The sequence below is a fragment of the Lathyrus oleraceus genome, chromosome 6 (genome assembly GCF_024323335.1).
Source record: "Lathyrus oleraceus cultivar Zhongwan6 chromosome 6, CAAS_Psat_ZW6_1.0, whole genome shotgun sequence".
In the NCBI taxonomy this organism is placed as follows: Eukaryota; Viridiplantae; Streptophyta; class Magnoliopsida; order Fabales; family Fabaceae; genus Lathyrus; species Lathyrus oleraceus.
In genome coordinates this window covers 256,816,340-256,834,060 of record NC_066584.1, presented here as the reverse complement: position 1 = coordinate 256,834,060, position 17,721 = coordinate 256,816,340, and the positions used below count along the sequence as shown (strand labels likewise).

General features: G+C 36.5%; 1 protein-coding gene across 1 annotated transcript; it reads left to right on the top strand.

The window, feature by feature from the left end:
* Window positions 1-325: 325 nt before the first annotated feature.
* LOC127095732 (alkane hydroxylase MAH1) lies at window positions 326-2,111 on the top strand. Its single transcript, XM_051034381.1, has one exon. The coding sequence runs from the start codon at window positions 375-377 to the stop codon at window positions 1,887-1,889; it is 1,515 nt and encodes a 504-aa protein (XP_050890338.1). The 5' UTR covers window positions 326-374; the 3' UTR covers window positions 1,890-2,111.
* The last annotated feature ends 15,610 nt before the right edge of the window (window positions 2,112-17,721 follow it).

The following is a 17,721-nucleotide window of genomic DNA, read 5'->3' as shown; positions in this document are numbered from 1 at the left end:
ATTAAATTCATTTTACTTTTTCTCTTTCTGAAATAATTATGTAGGAGTAATTTTGACAAAATATAATAATAATATCTTGAACTTTGTAAATGATAATTAAAAATAAACAATTTTTTTTTTAAAAAAGAGACATTTAAAAAAAACTTAAAGACGAGGTAGGACATTAAAGCACCAACTTAAATGTCATGCCCTACGAATAGTAACTGATTGTTAGATCAAACCACCAACTTAAATGTCATGCCCTACAATTAATAACTGATTGTTACGTTAAACCACCAACTTAAATGTCATGCACCTAACACTCTCCACACTGAGGAGAAAGCAAATCAAATAAGTTAGCATTTGCTGATTTAGTTTTTGACTCTGCTTGTACAATGGGGACTTTGTTTGAGTGCATTTCATTATTTGTAGCCATTCTCTTCATCATATTCTACAATATATGGAAACGCAACAAAAATGTTCTTATACCAAACTGGCCAATCATTGGCATGCTACCATCCGTTTTCCATAATCTATCCAATATTCACGATTTCGCAACATTAATTGTGAAACATCATGGAGGCACTTTTCATTTTAAAGGACCATGGCTCACAAACATGGCCAGCATTATTTTCACTAGTGATCCCATGAATGTGCAGCACATCACCTGTAAGAATTTCAGCAACTATGGGAAAGGATCTGATTTCCATGAAATATTTGAAATTCTTGGTGTTGGTATTTTTAATTTGGATTCCAATGAATGGAAACAAGAAAGAACACTACTTCATTCATTGCTCAAAAGGAAAAACTTTGAGATCATCCTTATACAAAGCATTCAAAAGAAGCTAGAAAATAGCCTATTACCATTTCTTGATCATGCATATAAAAGTGTACAAGTACTTGATTTACAAGATATTCTTGAAAGGTTCACCTTTGACATCACCTCTACCTTTTTATTTGGATTGGATCCTAATTGTCTTGATCCTTACAAAATCAATGAATTATCAGGTATCGCTTGTTTAAAAGCTGTGTCTGAGATTGAGGAAATGGTATTGTCCAGACACTATATTCCAAAATGTATTTGGAAGCTACAAAGATGGCTACAGATTGGTCCAGAGAAGAAAGGCAAGGTAGCTTACGAAAATATTTACGAGTTCTTGCACAAATGTATAACTTATATCAAAGTTAATGAAGGTCTGGATGAATCTCATTCTTGCTTTGTAAAAGAATTAATGAGGGAAGGATTGGGAAAGGGGGAAAAGACTGAGAAGTATATTACAGACACTGCAGTCAATCTCTTATTTGCAGGAAATGGAACAATTAGTTCATGTCTCAGTTGGTTCTTTTGGCTTGTTTCAACTCATCCTATTGTGGAAGCTAAAATCATTCAAGAGATCAAAGATAACTATTTAGCACAAGAGATGAATTCTATTACAAATTTAAGTATGGAAGACATTGATAAGCTAGTTTATCTTCATGGAGCTATATGTGAAGCCTTAAGGCTTTATCCACCTGTTGCATTTGAGCACAAGTGTGCAGTCAAATCTGATGTACTACCTAGTGGAGACCATGTTAGAGCAAATACAAAGTTAATATTTTCTTTGTATGCAATGGGAAGGATGGAAGAAATATGGGGAGAGGATTGCTTGGAGTTTAAGCCAGAGAGATGGATATCAGATAATGGACAGATTATACATGTACCATCTTACAAGTTCATAGCATTCAATGCAGGTCCAAGAAGTTGTATTGGAAAAGGTATTAGCTTTGTTCAAATGAAGATGGTAGCTGTTTCTATGTTATGGAAGTTTCACATACAGGTGGTGGAAGGTCATTCTTTAACTCCAAGGATTTCTGTTCTTCTTCGTATGGAACATGGCCTTAAGGTGAATATCAGTAAAAGATGCATTTGATATAAGCATCATAATTCATTATGTGAAGTTATGATTATAGTGTGACGCATGTTGTGTTATTTCCTTAATATGTCCAAGCTAAATAATGGTATGGATATAAGTCCGTACTACTTTCCAGATGTGTGTTTAATTATTACATGAAGTCATATTTTAATGTTTTGAATTGTGAATTTGTAATTGAAGGAGAGTGGCTATCCAAAACGCTCTTTATTTTCTTGTTTATTTATTTATTTACTCTTTTTATTTTTTATAAATTTTATTGTATATTGCAATATTATATTACTATTCACATATTATATGGATGGGATTGTTACATATGTGAAGCCAAAACTCAGGCTTGAGAAAAAAATAATAAGCTTAAGTAAGGGGTCGTCCTGTCTCGGCCAACGGGGTTCTCATCCCGTAGGGTCTTTGATGACGATTTCGCCCAGAATAGATCAATTCAAAAGGGTTGTCATGATAAGACCAACACTTCTTCATGATAAAACTTTGAGTTCGGTCCATGACTCTGGGGACCTCTTCTAGAACCCTCTCAACTTAGGGTGACCTTATGTTATCAACCTGCAAAGGTCGTTACTAAGGTCCTGCCTAGATGAGACTTATCCCGAAGGATTACAGTAGGAAGGCTTGCTCCTTCTCATGGTAAAATAAGGGTATAATCCATGACTCTAAAGCTATCATCCTAAAAACCTAGAGCTTACCCTGTAAGGGGACTGGGTAGTCTAAACTTAGAGCTATCCTATCATAAAAAAACTCCCTTAACTAGGTCATGCTTGTATATTACCTTACCTATCCTTAAACCTGTTTGGGTTTCCCATGTCGATCATTATCCCTATCTATACGGAGCCTTCTTAATCAAGGCGTCCTTATATTTGGCATTATCCCGAAACTTGTGTGGGTTCTCCTATCTGTCATTATCCTAATACGACACTTCCATTGCATCTAAAAGAATTTTTTTAGCATACCTTCAAAATTAAAAATTAAAAAAAGAAAATAATATTTTTGCATACACATGCATTTGCATACATACACATACATTTGCATATACTTTCCGCTTTCGCCATCATCCAACTATCATCCAGCTAGCAGACTTCCTGATACTCATGAACAAACTCGGAGGACGTCTCAAGAAGTTATAAAGGGACTTAACAAGGTAAAATACCATTGAAGAGTGAAGGTAACCCTTTGTTATGCCAGCCACAACCTATCCAATGATTTAAATACAACGACCTTGGATGATGACCTCCGTAACAAGGTCTGTAATAGTATCTACTTCAACAGCAACCTCATGCGCTTTATCAATCACAACAAATGAAGCTTGGAAGGAAATTGGATCCTACACCAATGTCTCATGACTTATTCAGAAGTGCCATAGTAAAGCTATAATCCTTTGGTCCTTCTCCTCTTCCATGTCCTCCCAGTTATGAAGAGAATACTCTGTGTGAATACAAAGTCCAAGACCAGATCAACGATAAGCCGTTGACTCTTGAAAAAGGACTCACATTGGTGAACAATCACCCCTTATCTTTATAAGTGGAATAACATCAAAAAGCATCTCATAAAGACAGTGGATCAATAATGAAACTTATCCATGGGATCAATAGGGTTTATCAGTTTCAGTTGTAATTTCTTTTTTGCTAAGTGTTTTTTGTATTAAAAGTTATACTCTTTGGAAGATAATTTTAATAAAATGAGCATGCATGTTTTTGAAATCAATCCATTCGTTTACACTCTCTTTCTCATGCCATCATGAAAATTAAGATAAAAATCAATCAAACCTTTTATTCTCACTTCTCATTTATTTAGAAACTTATGAGGAGAATGATGTAATAAACAACTGAATTTGTTGACGTATGCTTTTCATAGTAAGACCTAGCTGACGATGTAAGGCATTTTTTCACTCCCTAAACACTGGAGAAATAAGGAGATAATCCGTAGTCAACCCCCTCGAGCCTGAAGTCGGTGTTCTTTCTATAAAAAAACCTTAATCTTAACCAAGGGCAGGGTAGTTTTTCAATTAAGTCAATGATGTATTCTGATCTCAAGAGAATTATTCCATCTAATCACAAGGATAATAAGTTCAAACACATCTTATTCCTCGCATATATCATCTAACATCTGTAACACCTCAAAATTTGCCCTCCTCTCTTGGGACTAGCATAACATATTTGCATATCATTTTAGGTCATTAGGCATTGCATCTTGCATATCATGTGGTTACATTGTGCAAGTCATCCTCATAAGTCTGGGTCAGAAGATGAAGAGGTTATGATGCAAGCCTAGGGTTTTATTGACTGATCATTAGCCATCTGAGGATTGGGCTATGAATTAGGGTTTTGGTTCTCAAGGAGATTGATCTTCATCTTGGTTGAAATGATATATCATCATCATCATGGTTTTGTTATCATCCAAGAGGTTCAGAAGATTGATCAGATACCTTGGGATTAGGGTTTGACCACTGGTCAACCCTAATCAGTTGCATTGGGCCAATCAGGGCATAGCAAGGAGATGGGGTCTATAATGGATATGGGGATCATCATGTGATTGTATTGAGCTTATGGAGGCTAGGGTTTCACCATTGAGCCATTTCATCAGAGGATTGGGGCTCAGATTGATCAGTGCATTGCCAAATTCATCTATCAGTTGAAAAGGTCAATTGTGGTCAACTGTGCTTGATTTTATGGATTTGGAGGTAGGAGAGAGTTGGATACACTTCATTCATTTTGAAACAAGTTTCACTTGACATGTCAAAGCTCAAGAATGAAGAAAATAAAGTCAGGACAAAAATTGCCAAAAATAGAAAGTGACTTGTAATGGAAGTTTCCAAAAATGGAAAGTTTTTCACCACAAAATTACGTGTCCAAAAAAGCTTCAAATGAAAATTTGTCCAACATGAAAGTTGTAGATCTTGCTCTCACCTTTCCAAAAATTCCAAGAACTTGAAATTCCCATGTATGGTTGACAAGTTATCGTCCATTCATTTTCCAAAAATGCCTATAATCAAAGTGGCATAACTTTCACATGGAATGGCCAAAATGGTTGATCTTTTTATGAGCAAACTCCATTTCACATGTACTTTCATGGTGCATAATCAAAATTCATCAAAAATGGTCAATGCAAAAGGTCAATTTTCAAGTGCAACAATTAAAATCCAAGGGCAAAATGGTCCAATTTGAGAAATACATGGAATTTTGAGATGAGGATTTTTGCAACACACTCCAAATGACATTTAGAAGTTGTTTGAGCTGTCATGAGCTGTCACATGGCAATATTTGGCAAGGCCATTTTGGAACTTTCACTTAAGTTTCACATTATGCTAATTACTTGAATTAAGCTAATTGAGATTAGTGCATTGGATTAAGGGATGGTATAAATGATTAATCATAACAGAATGTTAATCATAATCACAATTCACAAGAAATCTAACTAACTTTCCCTCCATTTTCTCCAAATTCATCAAGAACTTCATCAAACTTTTTGGATCCAATCTTCACCAATTCTCAACGAAATTGCAAAATTCTTTTTGATGCATATTCCATGAACCATAAGCTCCAACTGTTTTGAGGAATTGTTGCAAGAAAGCTTCAAAATCGTGACTGTTCATGTTGAGCATAACCATGGCAAATTGAGAATTCTCACTCCTGGAGCAACCTTGGATCGAGCTAGCTGTTCTACTCAACTTCCTCAACCTTCATCTTCATCTGTTTTGGAAAATCACGCGTGGAAACAAGCTGATCAACAACTTCCATCAATCTAAGGTTAATTTTCGAATCTCATTATTGTTCAAACTATGCTAGGGCTTTTATAGATCTTTGAATGTAGATCAACATGCAAGTTGTGGTTTGTGAAATGATTGAGTGTGGAGTGAGAAATTTCAATTGGAAGTTTGATGTGCGTTTTCATTTTTGCTCGATCCCGTGGCTGTAGTAGGAATTAGGGCAAATGAGTTACATATCTTGAATCTACATGCTCATGCGGTTCTTTTGACTATACATTTGTTGATTTTCATTAAGATTTGATGTTCATGATTTTTCTGCATTTTCTGGATTTTTCTGGCTCAAGAACACGTGAATTTGCTTGTTTGATCCATGAGAGGCCTTTGCCATTTGAATTACGTGTTTGGCGCCACCGACAACCAATCAGGAAGCGCTTTTCTCACTTATCCAAACGACGCCGTTTTGGCGTTTGTTCCAGAAATTGCAAAAATGCCACTGGCGCATTATTTTATTGTTTATTTCATTTTTTTTCTTTTCTTATTTCATTTGATTACCTGATCTTACAAAATTCATATCTCATTCAAACTCATCCAAATTTTGTGAAAATTTTTGCATTATTCTCATGATGATGTGTAGAATTTAATGGTTACTTTTGTGGATTTTTTGCATATGTAGAAAAATAATTGACCTAGGGTTTGTTGAATGTGTCACATTTATGTATGTTTTGCCAAATCCTTCATGAAATGCTCATACTTCCAAAGAAATGAATGAAAAGTTTTGTGCTTGTTCTGGACATGTTGATGGTGATTTTCATGCAGAGTTTGTGATGTTTGGATACTTGGTTGATTAGATATGTTTTTTTGAATTAAGGTGTGACAATTTGTGTCACACCAAGCTAGGTCAACTTTCTGATTTTATTTGCCTGGCTTAGGGACATTGGATTGATCTAATTTTTTGCAAGATTGATCATTGATATGTCAAGATTACATGTGATTTTTGCTGGAATTGTTGATGGAGTTTTCTAATTGATTGATAATTTTCTTCTCTGTATGCTCATTTTGTGACATTGTGTGACACATGTTGGCATTTTGCTTGTGAAATTCTCATATGGTATTGGATGAAGATGAAATTTGACATGAGCATTCTAGACACATTATAGGACATGGTGGTTTTGATCCCATTCATTTCTTAATTGTTTTCACTGTTTTATGATTTATGGAATTTGATGCTTGTGTTGATGCCTTGAATTGGCTTGTATAAATGTGTCTGGACTTCTTGATTTTCATTGACCTACTTTCTTTTGTCCAATTGAGCTGAAAATTGACATGCTATACATTGAATGTGTCCTGTTTAGGTGTGAATTTTTGTGGAATTAATTGAATTGTTTTGGTATGCTTTTGATTGAGATAGTTCTGTTTGGTTATTTGGAGTTGCAAATTACATGATTGATGTTAAATTGTGCATGAAATGATAATGGTGATTGATATGAGCATGGGACCAATTGCATTTGCTTTTAATTTGTTTGAATGTGATTTTGGTTGGTTTTCACTTGCTGTTTAGAACTTTTTATCTCCTTTGGACCCTAGGCTTGGCCTAGTGGTCTAGTTTCTCACATTTGGTGTGGATTTTCAGGATGAAATGCAAAAGGCTCAAGGAGATAAATGCAAGTTGCAAATTGAATTTGTTTGATGTTGTCCACTAACATGATTTTGTTTTGTAGGGTTAGAAGCTTGAGTTTGAGCTCATGGCTTGCACTTATGTGCATTAACTTGTGTTGTCTGTATAGATTGACTTTTGCTGTTTATTGTTGGTTTGTCTGAGTACTGATGATACTTGATTGATTTCGGGTACATTTAGTCGCTTACAGTTCTTTAAGAACTTGCCTGTTGCTGCTTGGTTTTTTAAACCAGTTGAGGTAGACTCTCTTGTCTCCATGTAGTCTGGAAGACCTGGCTTGTTATTTAGCCAGGCAACTGTCTGAAGTCCTCCTTAAGAGGCGATGTCTGTGATTGTTTACTTTTGTGCCAAGCAGGTGAAGACCTCTATGAGGCAATTGGCGGAACCCAAGGGATATGCAATCTATCCCCCGTTATTCTGTTGAGTCGTCCCTCTGCTCACACCACTGTGTTGACGCATTGGGACACAAACCCAAGATCTTGTACTTTGTACAGTTGTATCAGAGTCTTGAGCGTAGAAGGGTCCCTCCATTCTGGACCCACGCTCCTTTGTCCGAAGCTCTCCCTGGCCAGGGATAAGAGCTGTGAAGTCTAATCTTCACTCACCTTTCATCTGCTTCACCCTGACTCTCAATGTCAGGGTTAAGAGAGAACACTACCCCAGTACAGATGACTTGCCTAGGCAGTCAAACCCATTGTTTGAGCCACTTGACTGGATATAGTGTGTGCTATGTGAATATTTGCTTGAAATGCTTGTTTTAATCTGTTGATGCTTGCATGCTTGTTTTCCTGGATAGGATTAGCTTGCAGTTGTGCAAGTAGGTAGAAACCATAACATAGGGCAATGATGCATGATAACACTAGGCTCGAGTACAGCTCCCTGGTAGTGTGTCTCCCCTTGGTTTCTGGCTAGATTTTCTTTCCCTTTCGGGGGAACTACATCGCCCTGATCCTCGTTCCAGACGAGGTATGTAGGCAGGAGACCGTGCGAGGTCTCTCCGGGCACCTTTTTTCTTTTTGTGTGCGTTTGCTTGTTATCTTCTTGTGTGTCAGGATATGGACGTAAGCCCAGCGATTGGCTGTACGTATCCTGATTGTGTTTGTTTGGTTCGGAAGCTGACATAATTCCATCGAGTGGTTGTCGGGTTCCCTGTTTGCCTGTGGGTGTGTGTGTCTTGTTTGGCGTGCGTGAGCCGAACTACGGCAGCTCTGATTCTCGTTCCAGACGAGATACGTAGGCATAGGATGCGACGTCCTATCGAGCTCTCTTCCTCTTAACCCCACCTGTGTTGTCTTCGGTGCGTGTGTGTGTGTGGTGTTTTAGCAACCTTTTCTTTTCTTAGAGCGTGGATCCCGTCGAGTACGACGGACGTGAGGGGTGCTAATACCTTCCCCTTGCGTAACCGACTCCCTTACCCTTTCTCTTTGGTCGCGAGACCATGCTTTTTCCAGGTTTCTCTGAGCGTTTCCTTTCCCTATCTTGGGATAAATAACGCGCAGTGGCGGCTCTGTTTGTGTTTTTGTTTTAGCCCGCCGGTTGTTTTTCGCGGATGCGACAACATCGAGGAAGTTGAGAAAGTGCAAAGCTTACAATAGCTAACATGGCAGTCACAACTTTTGAAATCAAAAACAAAATCACAAGACTTGTTTAAAAAAAAGCCTGCTAAGTATAAAAACAAGGGGAAACAACCAGAATTTTTCTGACTTAGGCAAAAGTTAGGGCATTATTTTGTTTTAAAAAAAATCCCGCTAAGTCAAAAACTAAAAGGGAGTTGACTTAGGCAAAAGTTAGGGCATCCCAATGGACCACAAATTCAAAAGAATGGTTCCATGCAAAAATAGGGATTAAAAAGAAAGAAAAAAGGGAAATAATATTGTGAGAGAAAGTAGGTGACTACCACCTTAGGAATCTCATCAGTGCTTGAATCATTACATTCATCATCATTATCAAAATTCTCTTGTAGACTAAATGCATTCGTTGAATTAATTGGATTTAGGAATGAAGATCATCAAGGAGAAGGGGTGGGTCTTAATCAAAATTTAATCATTATATCTTTTGTTTCATAAACCATGAACCAGACCACGTTATAACATTTAAAAGTCCTAATTGAAGCTAGGTTCACTATGAAAGCATACTCGGAAAAATCATTGTTAAACTGACTCTGAATGTTTGTCATTAACCATCTTATTCTATCACATCTTACTTTGTGCCAACCTCATGGCCATATATCATCTGTATACACCATATCTATTTTCCATAATAATTTTCAATTTCAAAAACTTGCATGAGCATAATGTTAGAATTACTTTTCAAAAAGAACATTTTTCTCACAAATCAATACTTAGCACCAAGGAAATATCAACAATGGTCTGATCAGGGGCACACTACTTCAAGACATTCCTGACTAGGAGCAAGTCACCTAAGGATCCTTCCAATTAGGGGGGAAATCCTTATGATCCTAGGGGCACATCATCTGAAGATCGTACTAATTAGAGACGAAACATTTTAATATTTGACACACCTATGTCAAATAACATCCACGACCCTCATGATCAGAGGCATACCTTTCAAGACTCTCATACTGGGGCATACCAACTCAAGGGCATAATGAGGCCAATCACTCCCAAAAGTGATCTAATCCGGGGCATACTTTTCAAAAGTTCAAATATTGGGCAATTCATACGAAGGTCACATCGCAACATTGTGAGACCCAAGTCTTTTGTAATGCAACTCTTCCAAATCCTAGTGACATGGGATAAATCATTCTAAATATTGGTAAAGCACCATTTAATCAGGGGAATTCCTTGCAAGATTTAGATACTAGGGAAAGTACTTATCAGGGTCATATCACAGCATGGCGGGATCCAAGTTCCTTCTCAGGACACTCCTCCAAACCCTAATAATCATGGACAGACTTTTCAAGATTTAAATATTGGGGAAGTTTATATAAAAGTCATACCATTAATACATTGCATGTATCAATCATCACATTAATACATCATATCACGCGTAGCATATCCATGAATGTATAACATTATTCTGAAGGAGAAGAGCCATCCAAAATGCAGCGGAATTTAAAAATTTCTCCTTTAGTGATCCTTCTGAATGGGCATGATCAGTCATAGAATTGTTACCTCTTTTGGCGATTGTAACCTTGGATGCAGATCTACGAAGCGATCACGAACGTTGAACGATGACAACGCCTTTACTCAGTCCACACGAACGGATTCCTTCAATCTCACTGCTACGAATGAAGGCTTTGATTGTGTGTGTGTGTGTGTGTGAGAGAGAGAGAGAGAGAGAGAGAGAGAGAGAGAGAGAGAAACAAAATTGCATCGACACAAATGCTTCTATACAAGGGTTCTATTTATAGAACCACTTGTGTGGGCTGCAAGCTAAAAAGCCCACTCAAGTGTATGTGGCCCATATCTTATAATATGCCAAAATCACTTAAGCGCGTGGTACCTTACCATATTTCGTATTCTACTTAAGTACATCGTACCTTACGATGTTCTACAATTCACTTAAGGGAACCTTACATTACAGTATTCCTTAGTTACTCTATCTCTCATCAATCCGTCCGTTTGTGTGTGACCCTATAGGTTTTCGCGGCATTGGCAATTATATTAAATAACGTATTTAACATAATAAATAGTGAACGGTATCTAGCAACACATCACTGCTACCCAAGACACGAAAATGTCATGTAATTTGACAAATCCTTTTTGTGATAATACTTATGCGTACAATTACCCTGTTGCCCTTATGTCTATATTGAACACAAGGCATATACCGTGTCATCCTTGTCCAGATCAATATTGGGCCCATAGACATTTATCCTATTACGCAGGATGGACAAATTCCATTTAGGTCACTCATGTCCCTTAGCATGCTTTGTGGAGTATCCATCAACTATCTTTATGGTATTCCAGTTATGGACAATGTTTGATCAGCAATAAGGCACTCGACTCTAAATCTAGGGTCCATAGCGGTTTCAGGTCGAAGGGTGGTATCCACCATTATCACCATGAGAATAACTTATGACACTTTGCATAACATTCTATATAGTATTCTCATTGCGGTTTCATGGTGATAATAGTGTATACCACTCTTCGACCTGAAACCACTATGGATCCTAAATGTAGAGTCGAGTGCTTTATTGCTGATCCAACGTTGTCCGTAACTGGATAACCATAAAGACAGTTGATGGGTACTCCACGAAGCATGCTGAGGGACATGAGTGTCCTAGATGGAATTTGCCAATCCTGCGTAACAGGATAAATGTCTATGGGCCCAATATTGAACTGGACAAGGGTGACACGGTCTATACCTTGTGTTCAATATAGACATAAGGGCAAAGGGGTAATTATACACATAATTATTATCACAGGAGGTTTTGTCAGATCACATGACATTTTCGTGACTTGGGTAGCAGTGATGTGTTGCTAGATACCGCTCACTGTTTATTATGTTAAATACGTGATTTAATATAATTGCCAACACCGCGAAAACCTATAGGGTCACACACAAAGGAAGGATTGATGAGAGATAGAATAATTAAGGAACATCGTAAGGTACGATGTACCTAACTAGAATACGAAATATGGTAAGGTACCAAATACTTAAGTGATTTTGGCATTTTATGAGATATGGGCCAAAATGAACTTAAGTGGGCTTTTTGGCTTGAAGCCCACACAAGTGGTTCTATAAATAGAACCCCTTGGGTAGAAGCATTGTCACTCGACAGTAACTCACTGAGACAGACAACACAACTGAAGAGTTGGAATTTCGTATCTCTCTCTCACTCAAAGCCTTCATTCATAACAGCTAGCACTGCGATTGAAGGAACTCGTTCGTGTGGACTGAGTAGAGACGTTGTCATCGTTCAACGTTCGTGATCGCCCCGTGGATCTGTATCAAAGGTTTTGATCATTATCAGAGATCTGCACCAAAGGTTTGAATCGCCACAAGAGGTAACGATTCTATCACTGATCATGCCCATTCGTAAGGATCACTAAATGGAGAAATTTTTAAATTCCGTTGCGCCTTGGATGGCAATTCTCCAACACTTACATATAGAGGAACATAAAATAACAGGACCCACAAAGTTATTAACCCAGTTCGGTGTACAACAACACCTACATCTGGGGGCTACCAAGCTAGGGAGAAAATTCATTAAATAGTATTAGTTTGTAGGCCTTCTTCAAACTATCTCCAATTTACAATTAACACCCTAATCACTACCCGTGCTTAACTTCTACCTAAGATTCTCCTAGGTGTGATACCCTTCTCACCTCCCTATCAATCACAACAGTGATACTTAAACAATTACAAGAATTCAGAAATCATACTTCACAGACACACAATCACTCAATGCTTAAAAGCTTATGAGTGCTTGACACTTCTTACAACCAGTTAACACAGTCCTACTCATATATCAAGATGATATTTAAAAGGCTCATAAATAACATGTACACTCAAAACCTAATACAATCAACTATCTTCTTTTCTTCATCAGAAATTAGGTTTTGAGACATTCCATATATAATTATAGAATGAACTGGATTTGGGCCTTGTACTACACATGAAACAGTTGTACAACATTAGGTTATCAATCAAAAGTTTCCTAAAATGTCTCAACATTTAGAAAACAGAATCTGTTAACCATAATTAGAATCTCTAATTCCTCAATCACGAACGTTACATGGGAATGCTTAATATTCCTCGAATACTCTAAAATCAGTTAAACACAAACGTTACCAAGAGTAACACCTATTTCAGACAATATGTCACAAACACATGTTAGGACATCTTGTACAAGATGTTGCAGCTAAGTTAGTTTTACCAAAATTACTCCCAATAAAAAATACAGGAAATTAACAAACATGAATCTTATCAGCATAAATCTGACTATTATGACACTTCTTGACAAATTTACAGCAATCAGATTCCATTCTCAGCCAATAGTAATCTTCCCTTAACATCTTTTTGGCCATTACATGTCTATTGGCATGAGTACCAAAGGATCCTTCATGAACTTCTTGCATTAACATGTCATCTTCGTGTCTATCCACGCATCTGAGCAAAACCATGTCAAAATTTCTCTTTACATCACATCTTCATTGAGAAAGAAATTGCCATCAAGTCTTCTCAAAGTTTTCTTATCTTTGTTAGATGCCTCAAGCGGGTACTCCTGACTTTGGAGGAAATATTTAATATCATAGTACTAGATCTTATCATCTGTAACTTCTTCTGCTGCAAACACCTGAGCAGGTATATCAAGGCGCATAATTGTGATATTGGGCGCGTCATTCCAATGATTTACTTTATACATAGAAGACATAGTAGCTAGAGCGTCCACCATCTGTTTCTCTTTACGAGGTATATGATGAAATTCTATTTTATTGAAGAAAGTTGACAACCTCCTTCAATAATATTTGTAAGGAATCAAGCCAGGATGACGCGTCTCCCATTCTCGTTTAATCTAATTGACTACCAAGGCCGAATCTCCGTATACATAAAGGATTTTAATTCTCAAATCAATGGCTTCCTCAAGACCCATGATACAAGCTTTATATTCTGCCATATTATTCGTACAATCAAACATCAATCTTGTAGTGAAAGGGATGCGAGAACCCTTAGGAGTAATAATAATTGCCCCAATTCCATTACCATAAGCATTAACAGCTCCATCAAACACTAAACCCCACCGAGATCCAGGCTCTGGTCCTTCTCCAGGCAACGGTTCATCGTAATCTTTAGCTTTCAAGTATATAACATCTTCATCAGGGAAGTCAAACCTGATGGATTGATAATCATCGATCGGATGGTGAGCCAAATGATATGCAAGATACTTCCTTTAATCACTTTCTGAGTATGCTACTCAATATCATATTCAGAAAATAGCATCTTCCAACAAGCAATCCTTCCACTCAAAGCGGGATTTTAAAAGATACACTTTATTGGATCCATTTTCGATATCAACCAAGTGGTAGGATTGATGATATACTGCCGTAAACGTTTGGTAGCCCAGGCTAAACCACAATAGGTCTTTTCAAGCATGGAGTATTGAGACTCACAGTCTGTAAATTTCTTACTCAAATAGTAGATGGCATGCTCCTTTCTACCAGTTAGATCTTATTGTCCAAGCACATGACCCATGGAATCTTCTAACACAGTCAAATAAATAATCAAAGGTCTTCCTTCCACGGGAGGAAACAAGATAGGAGGTTCAAGCATATACTCCTTGATGCTGTCAAAATCTTTTTGGCAGTTCTTTATCCAAACCTAACCTTGATCTTTGTGGACAAGCTTGAATATTTGCCCACGGATGGCAGTCATATGCGATATAAATCTGGATATCTAATTTAGACGCCCGAGGAACCCTCTGACATGCTTTTCTGTCTTCGGCGCAGGCATTTCTATAATAGATCTGACTTTATCAGGATCTACTTCAATACATTTCTGGCTGACAATGAAACCCAACATCTTCCTTGAACGGACACCAAAAGTACATTTATTAGGGTTCAACCGGAGTTTAAACTTTCTCAACCGCTGAAACAACTTCAACAAATTTAGGGTTCCTCTTTATATTTAACCATCTCCTCCCTGAGAAGATGAAGATTCATCATCATCATCATCTCAGTTTTAAGCTGATTAAATAGGGGCAGCCGTCGTACCCCAAATTTTGACCACTATTTCTTTCCTGTTATTGACTTAGAATCTAGGTTATTGACATGCCCAAGGCCTTTTATAAGGCATCTGGTCAATCCCAATGACCTAAAAAGTCAAAGGGGATTCATTTGACTTTTTAGTCCCTCATAGGGATTTGTTTTAATTCAGGGATGTTGATTGGAACATAATTATTTGGGGAGTTATGCTAGAGGGATATTACCATTGATAACTAGGATATTTTGTCTTACTAAAACCCATTAGTAAAAACTAATAATTAAGGGGATTATTTATTTTAATAACAAGGGTAGAATAAATTATAATAATGTTATTAGTTAAATGGGGATAGGTTAATATTAGTATTATTTTTATATTAATATTAAGTTATATTATGGTTATTTAGAAATAGAACAATATTGGGATTAATTAGGGTTTAATTAATTAATTAATTTTTTTACTAATCAAATTAACATTAATTAATATATTATGGGGTTATTAGAGCATAATATTAGTATTAATATTATTACTAATATTAATTATTATTATTATTATATATTTGCTAATGCTACTTTATTACAAATGAATGAAATAACACAATTGGTAGAAAAGCATGTGTAAAGAGTTGAGAGTGGGAGAGGACATGCGTATAAAACTTACCTTTCTCAGTTTTAGATTATTTAACAAAATAACATTTTTTATTATTTAATTATTAATTTTCGTATTTTTATTTAAAGCATGTTTTTAAATATTATTTTTCCATTAAAATCATGGTTTTACGAATAAAATCTCAAAAAATCAAAATAAACCAAAAAAATCAAAATCTTTTATTATTATTAGGGAATTAGCTTAATACAATCAACTATCTTCTTTTCTTCATCCGAAATTAGGTTTTGAGACATTCCATATATAGTTATAGAATGAACTGGATTTGGGCCTTGTACTACACATGAAACAGTTGTACAACATTAGGTTATCAATCAAAAGTTTCCTAAAATGTATCAACATTTAGAAAACAGAATCTGTTAACCACAATTAGAAACTCTGATTCCTCAATCACGAATGTCACATGGGAATGCTTAATATTCCTCGAATATTCTAAAATCAGTTAAACACAAACCTTACCAAGAGTAACACCTATTTCAGACAAGATGTCACAGCCACATGTTAGGACATCTTGTACAACATGTTGCAGCTAAGTTAGTTTTACCAAAATTACTCCCAATAAAAAATACAGGAAGTTAACAAACTGATCCGCGGTCGCTCGCGGATCAAAAACGAGTGGTTTTTGTAAATATGTAATATAGCGACAATGACTCGAAATATCGTCTCTCAAGGATTCTTGTGGGAAAATCAATAACAGTAATAAAATAAGGGGGGGTTTGGTTTAGGTTTCCGATAAAGAAAAAGCACTTAAAATAATTGATTACTGAAATAAATTGTTGTGAAATAAGCGATTAAAGTAACGGATCCACTGCCTCAGTTCTTACTAATCATCGACCGATGAAAATACAATTTCTCAAGCGGGATTTCTATCCTATTTGATGAAAAAATCAGTCAACAAGCGTGGAAGATTTTATGAGAACATGTTCCTATTGCCAGATTAAGCATACGGTAAATGATAGAGCAAATTAACAGTTAAGCAGAGCTAATCTACGATTAAAATTAGGAACACAAATCACTCAAATTAAATCAAATACACTATATGATAATTGAATTAAGCAAAGAACAATCACATGATATAATTGAAAGGAATAGAAATTAAATTGTAATAATCATAACAATCTCAAAGTTTGAAACCTGAGTACAGTGAATCCGTCCAAAGAGGATTAGTTCTCCATGAGTTTTCAAGCTTCAACAATATTTTTTTGCGTGAATAGTCCCCCGTGAACAGTACACACGTTCTCCTTAAAAAGATAAAAAATGGATCCGGTTCAAAACCCAACTGGGTCGAAAATATAACCCAGGTCCACAACATGACCCAACACTAAAATAAAATTCTAATGTTGTAACTTGAAATGAAATTCTGGAATTTTGAGCTCTGAATCTGACTTCGACTCCAACACGAAAGTCGTAGCTCTCTCTCTTAGCTTTCCAGCGATTTTAAGAACGCCTCAAACGGATTCCTGGAACTCCAGTTATGATCGTTTCCGCGCAGACTGCTAAAGCTGAAAAATAAGTGCGAAAATTAAATTAAACTAAAAATAAAATAAAATATGAAAACATAATAAAATATAAAAATAAACAAAATAAAATCAAGAAATGCCTAAGTAAAAAGTAGGAGAATTGTGCATAAATATGCACTTATCAAATTCCCCCGGACTTGAACTTTTGCACTCCGAGCAAAATTGAAATAAAACAAAGAAAGCACACACACATCAATAGCTACTCATTCCAGGCTACAAGTCTTCTTCGGTTAAGTTTGCATTGATAGGTACTAATCTTGCACACTAAGGATATTGTAAGAACACTAATCCACAGTTATGCAAACATAAACCTCCTGAATCCACAAATCAACTCGAATCATATTATTATACTAAAGCCTAACTTACTCATCCTTCTTTTGCCCTTTTTCATTCAGGCGCAATCACATTAAGCCTGTTATCTCCACACACTCATAGCAAGGCGACCGGTTAGTGACTCTGATCCTTTTCTGCACGGGGTTCTGGTACTTAAGTGGCATAACCCTTTGCTTACTCACTTGTAGTTGCGGGGGATCGGACCGTAATTCGCCCTACCAAGTTCAGCACCAGAAACCACTGAACCAACTA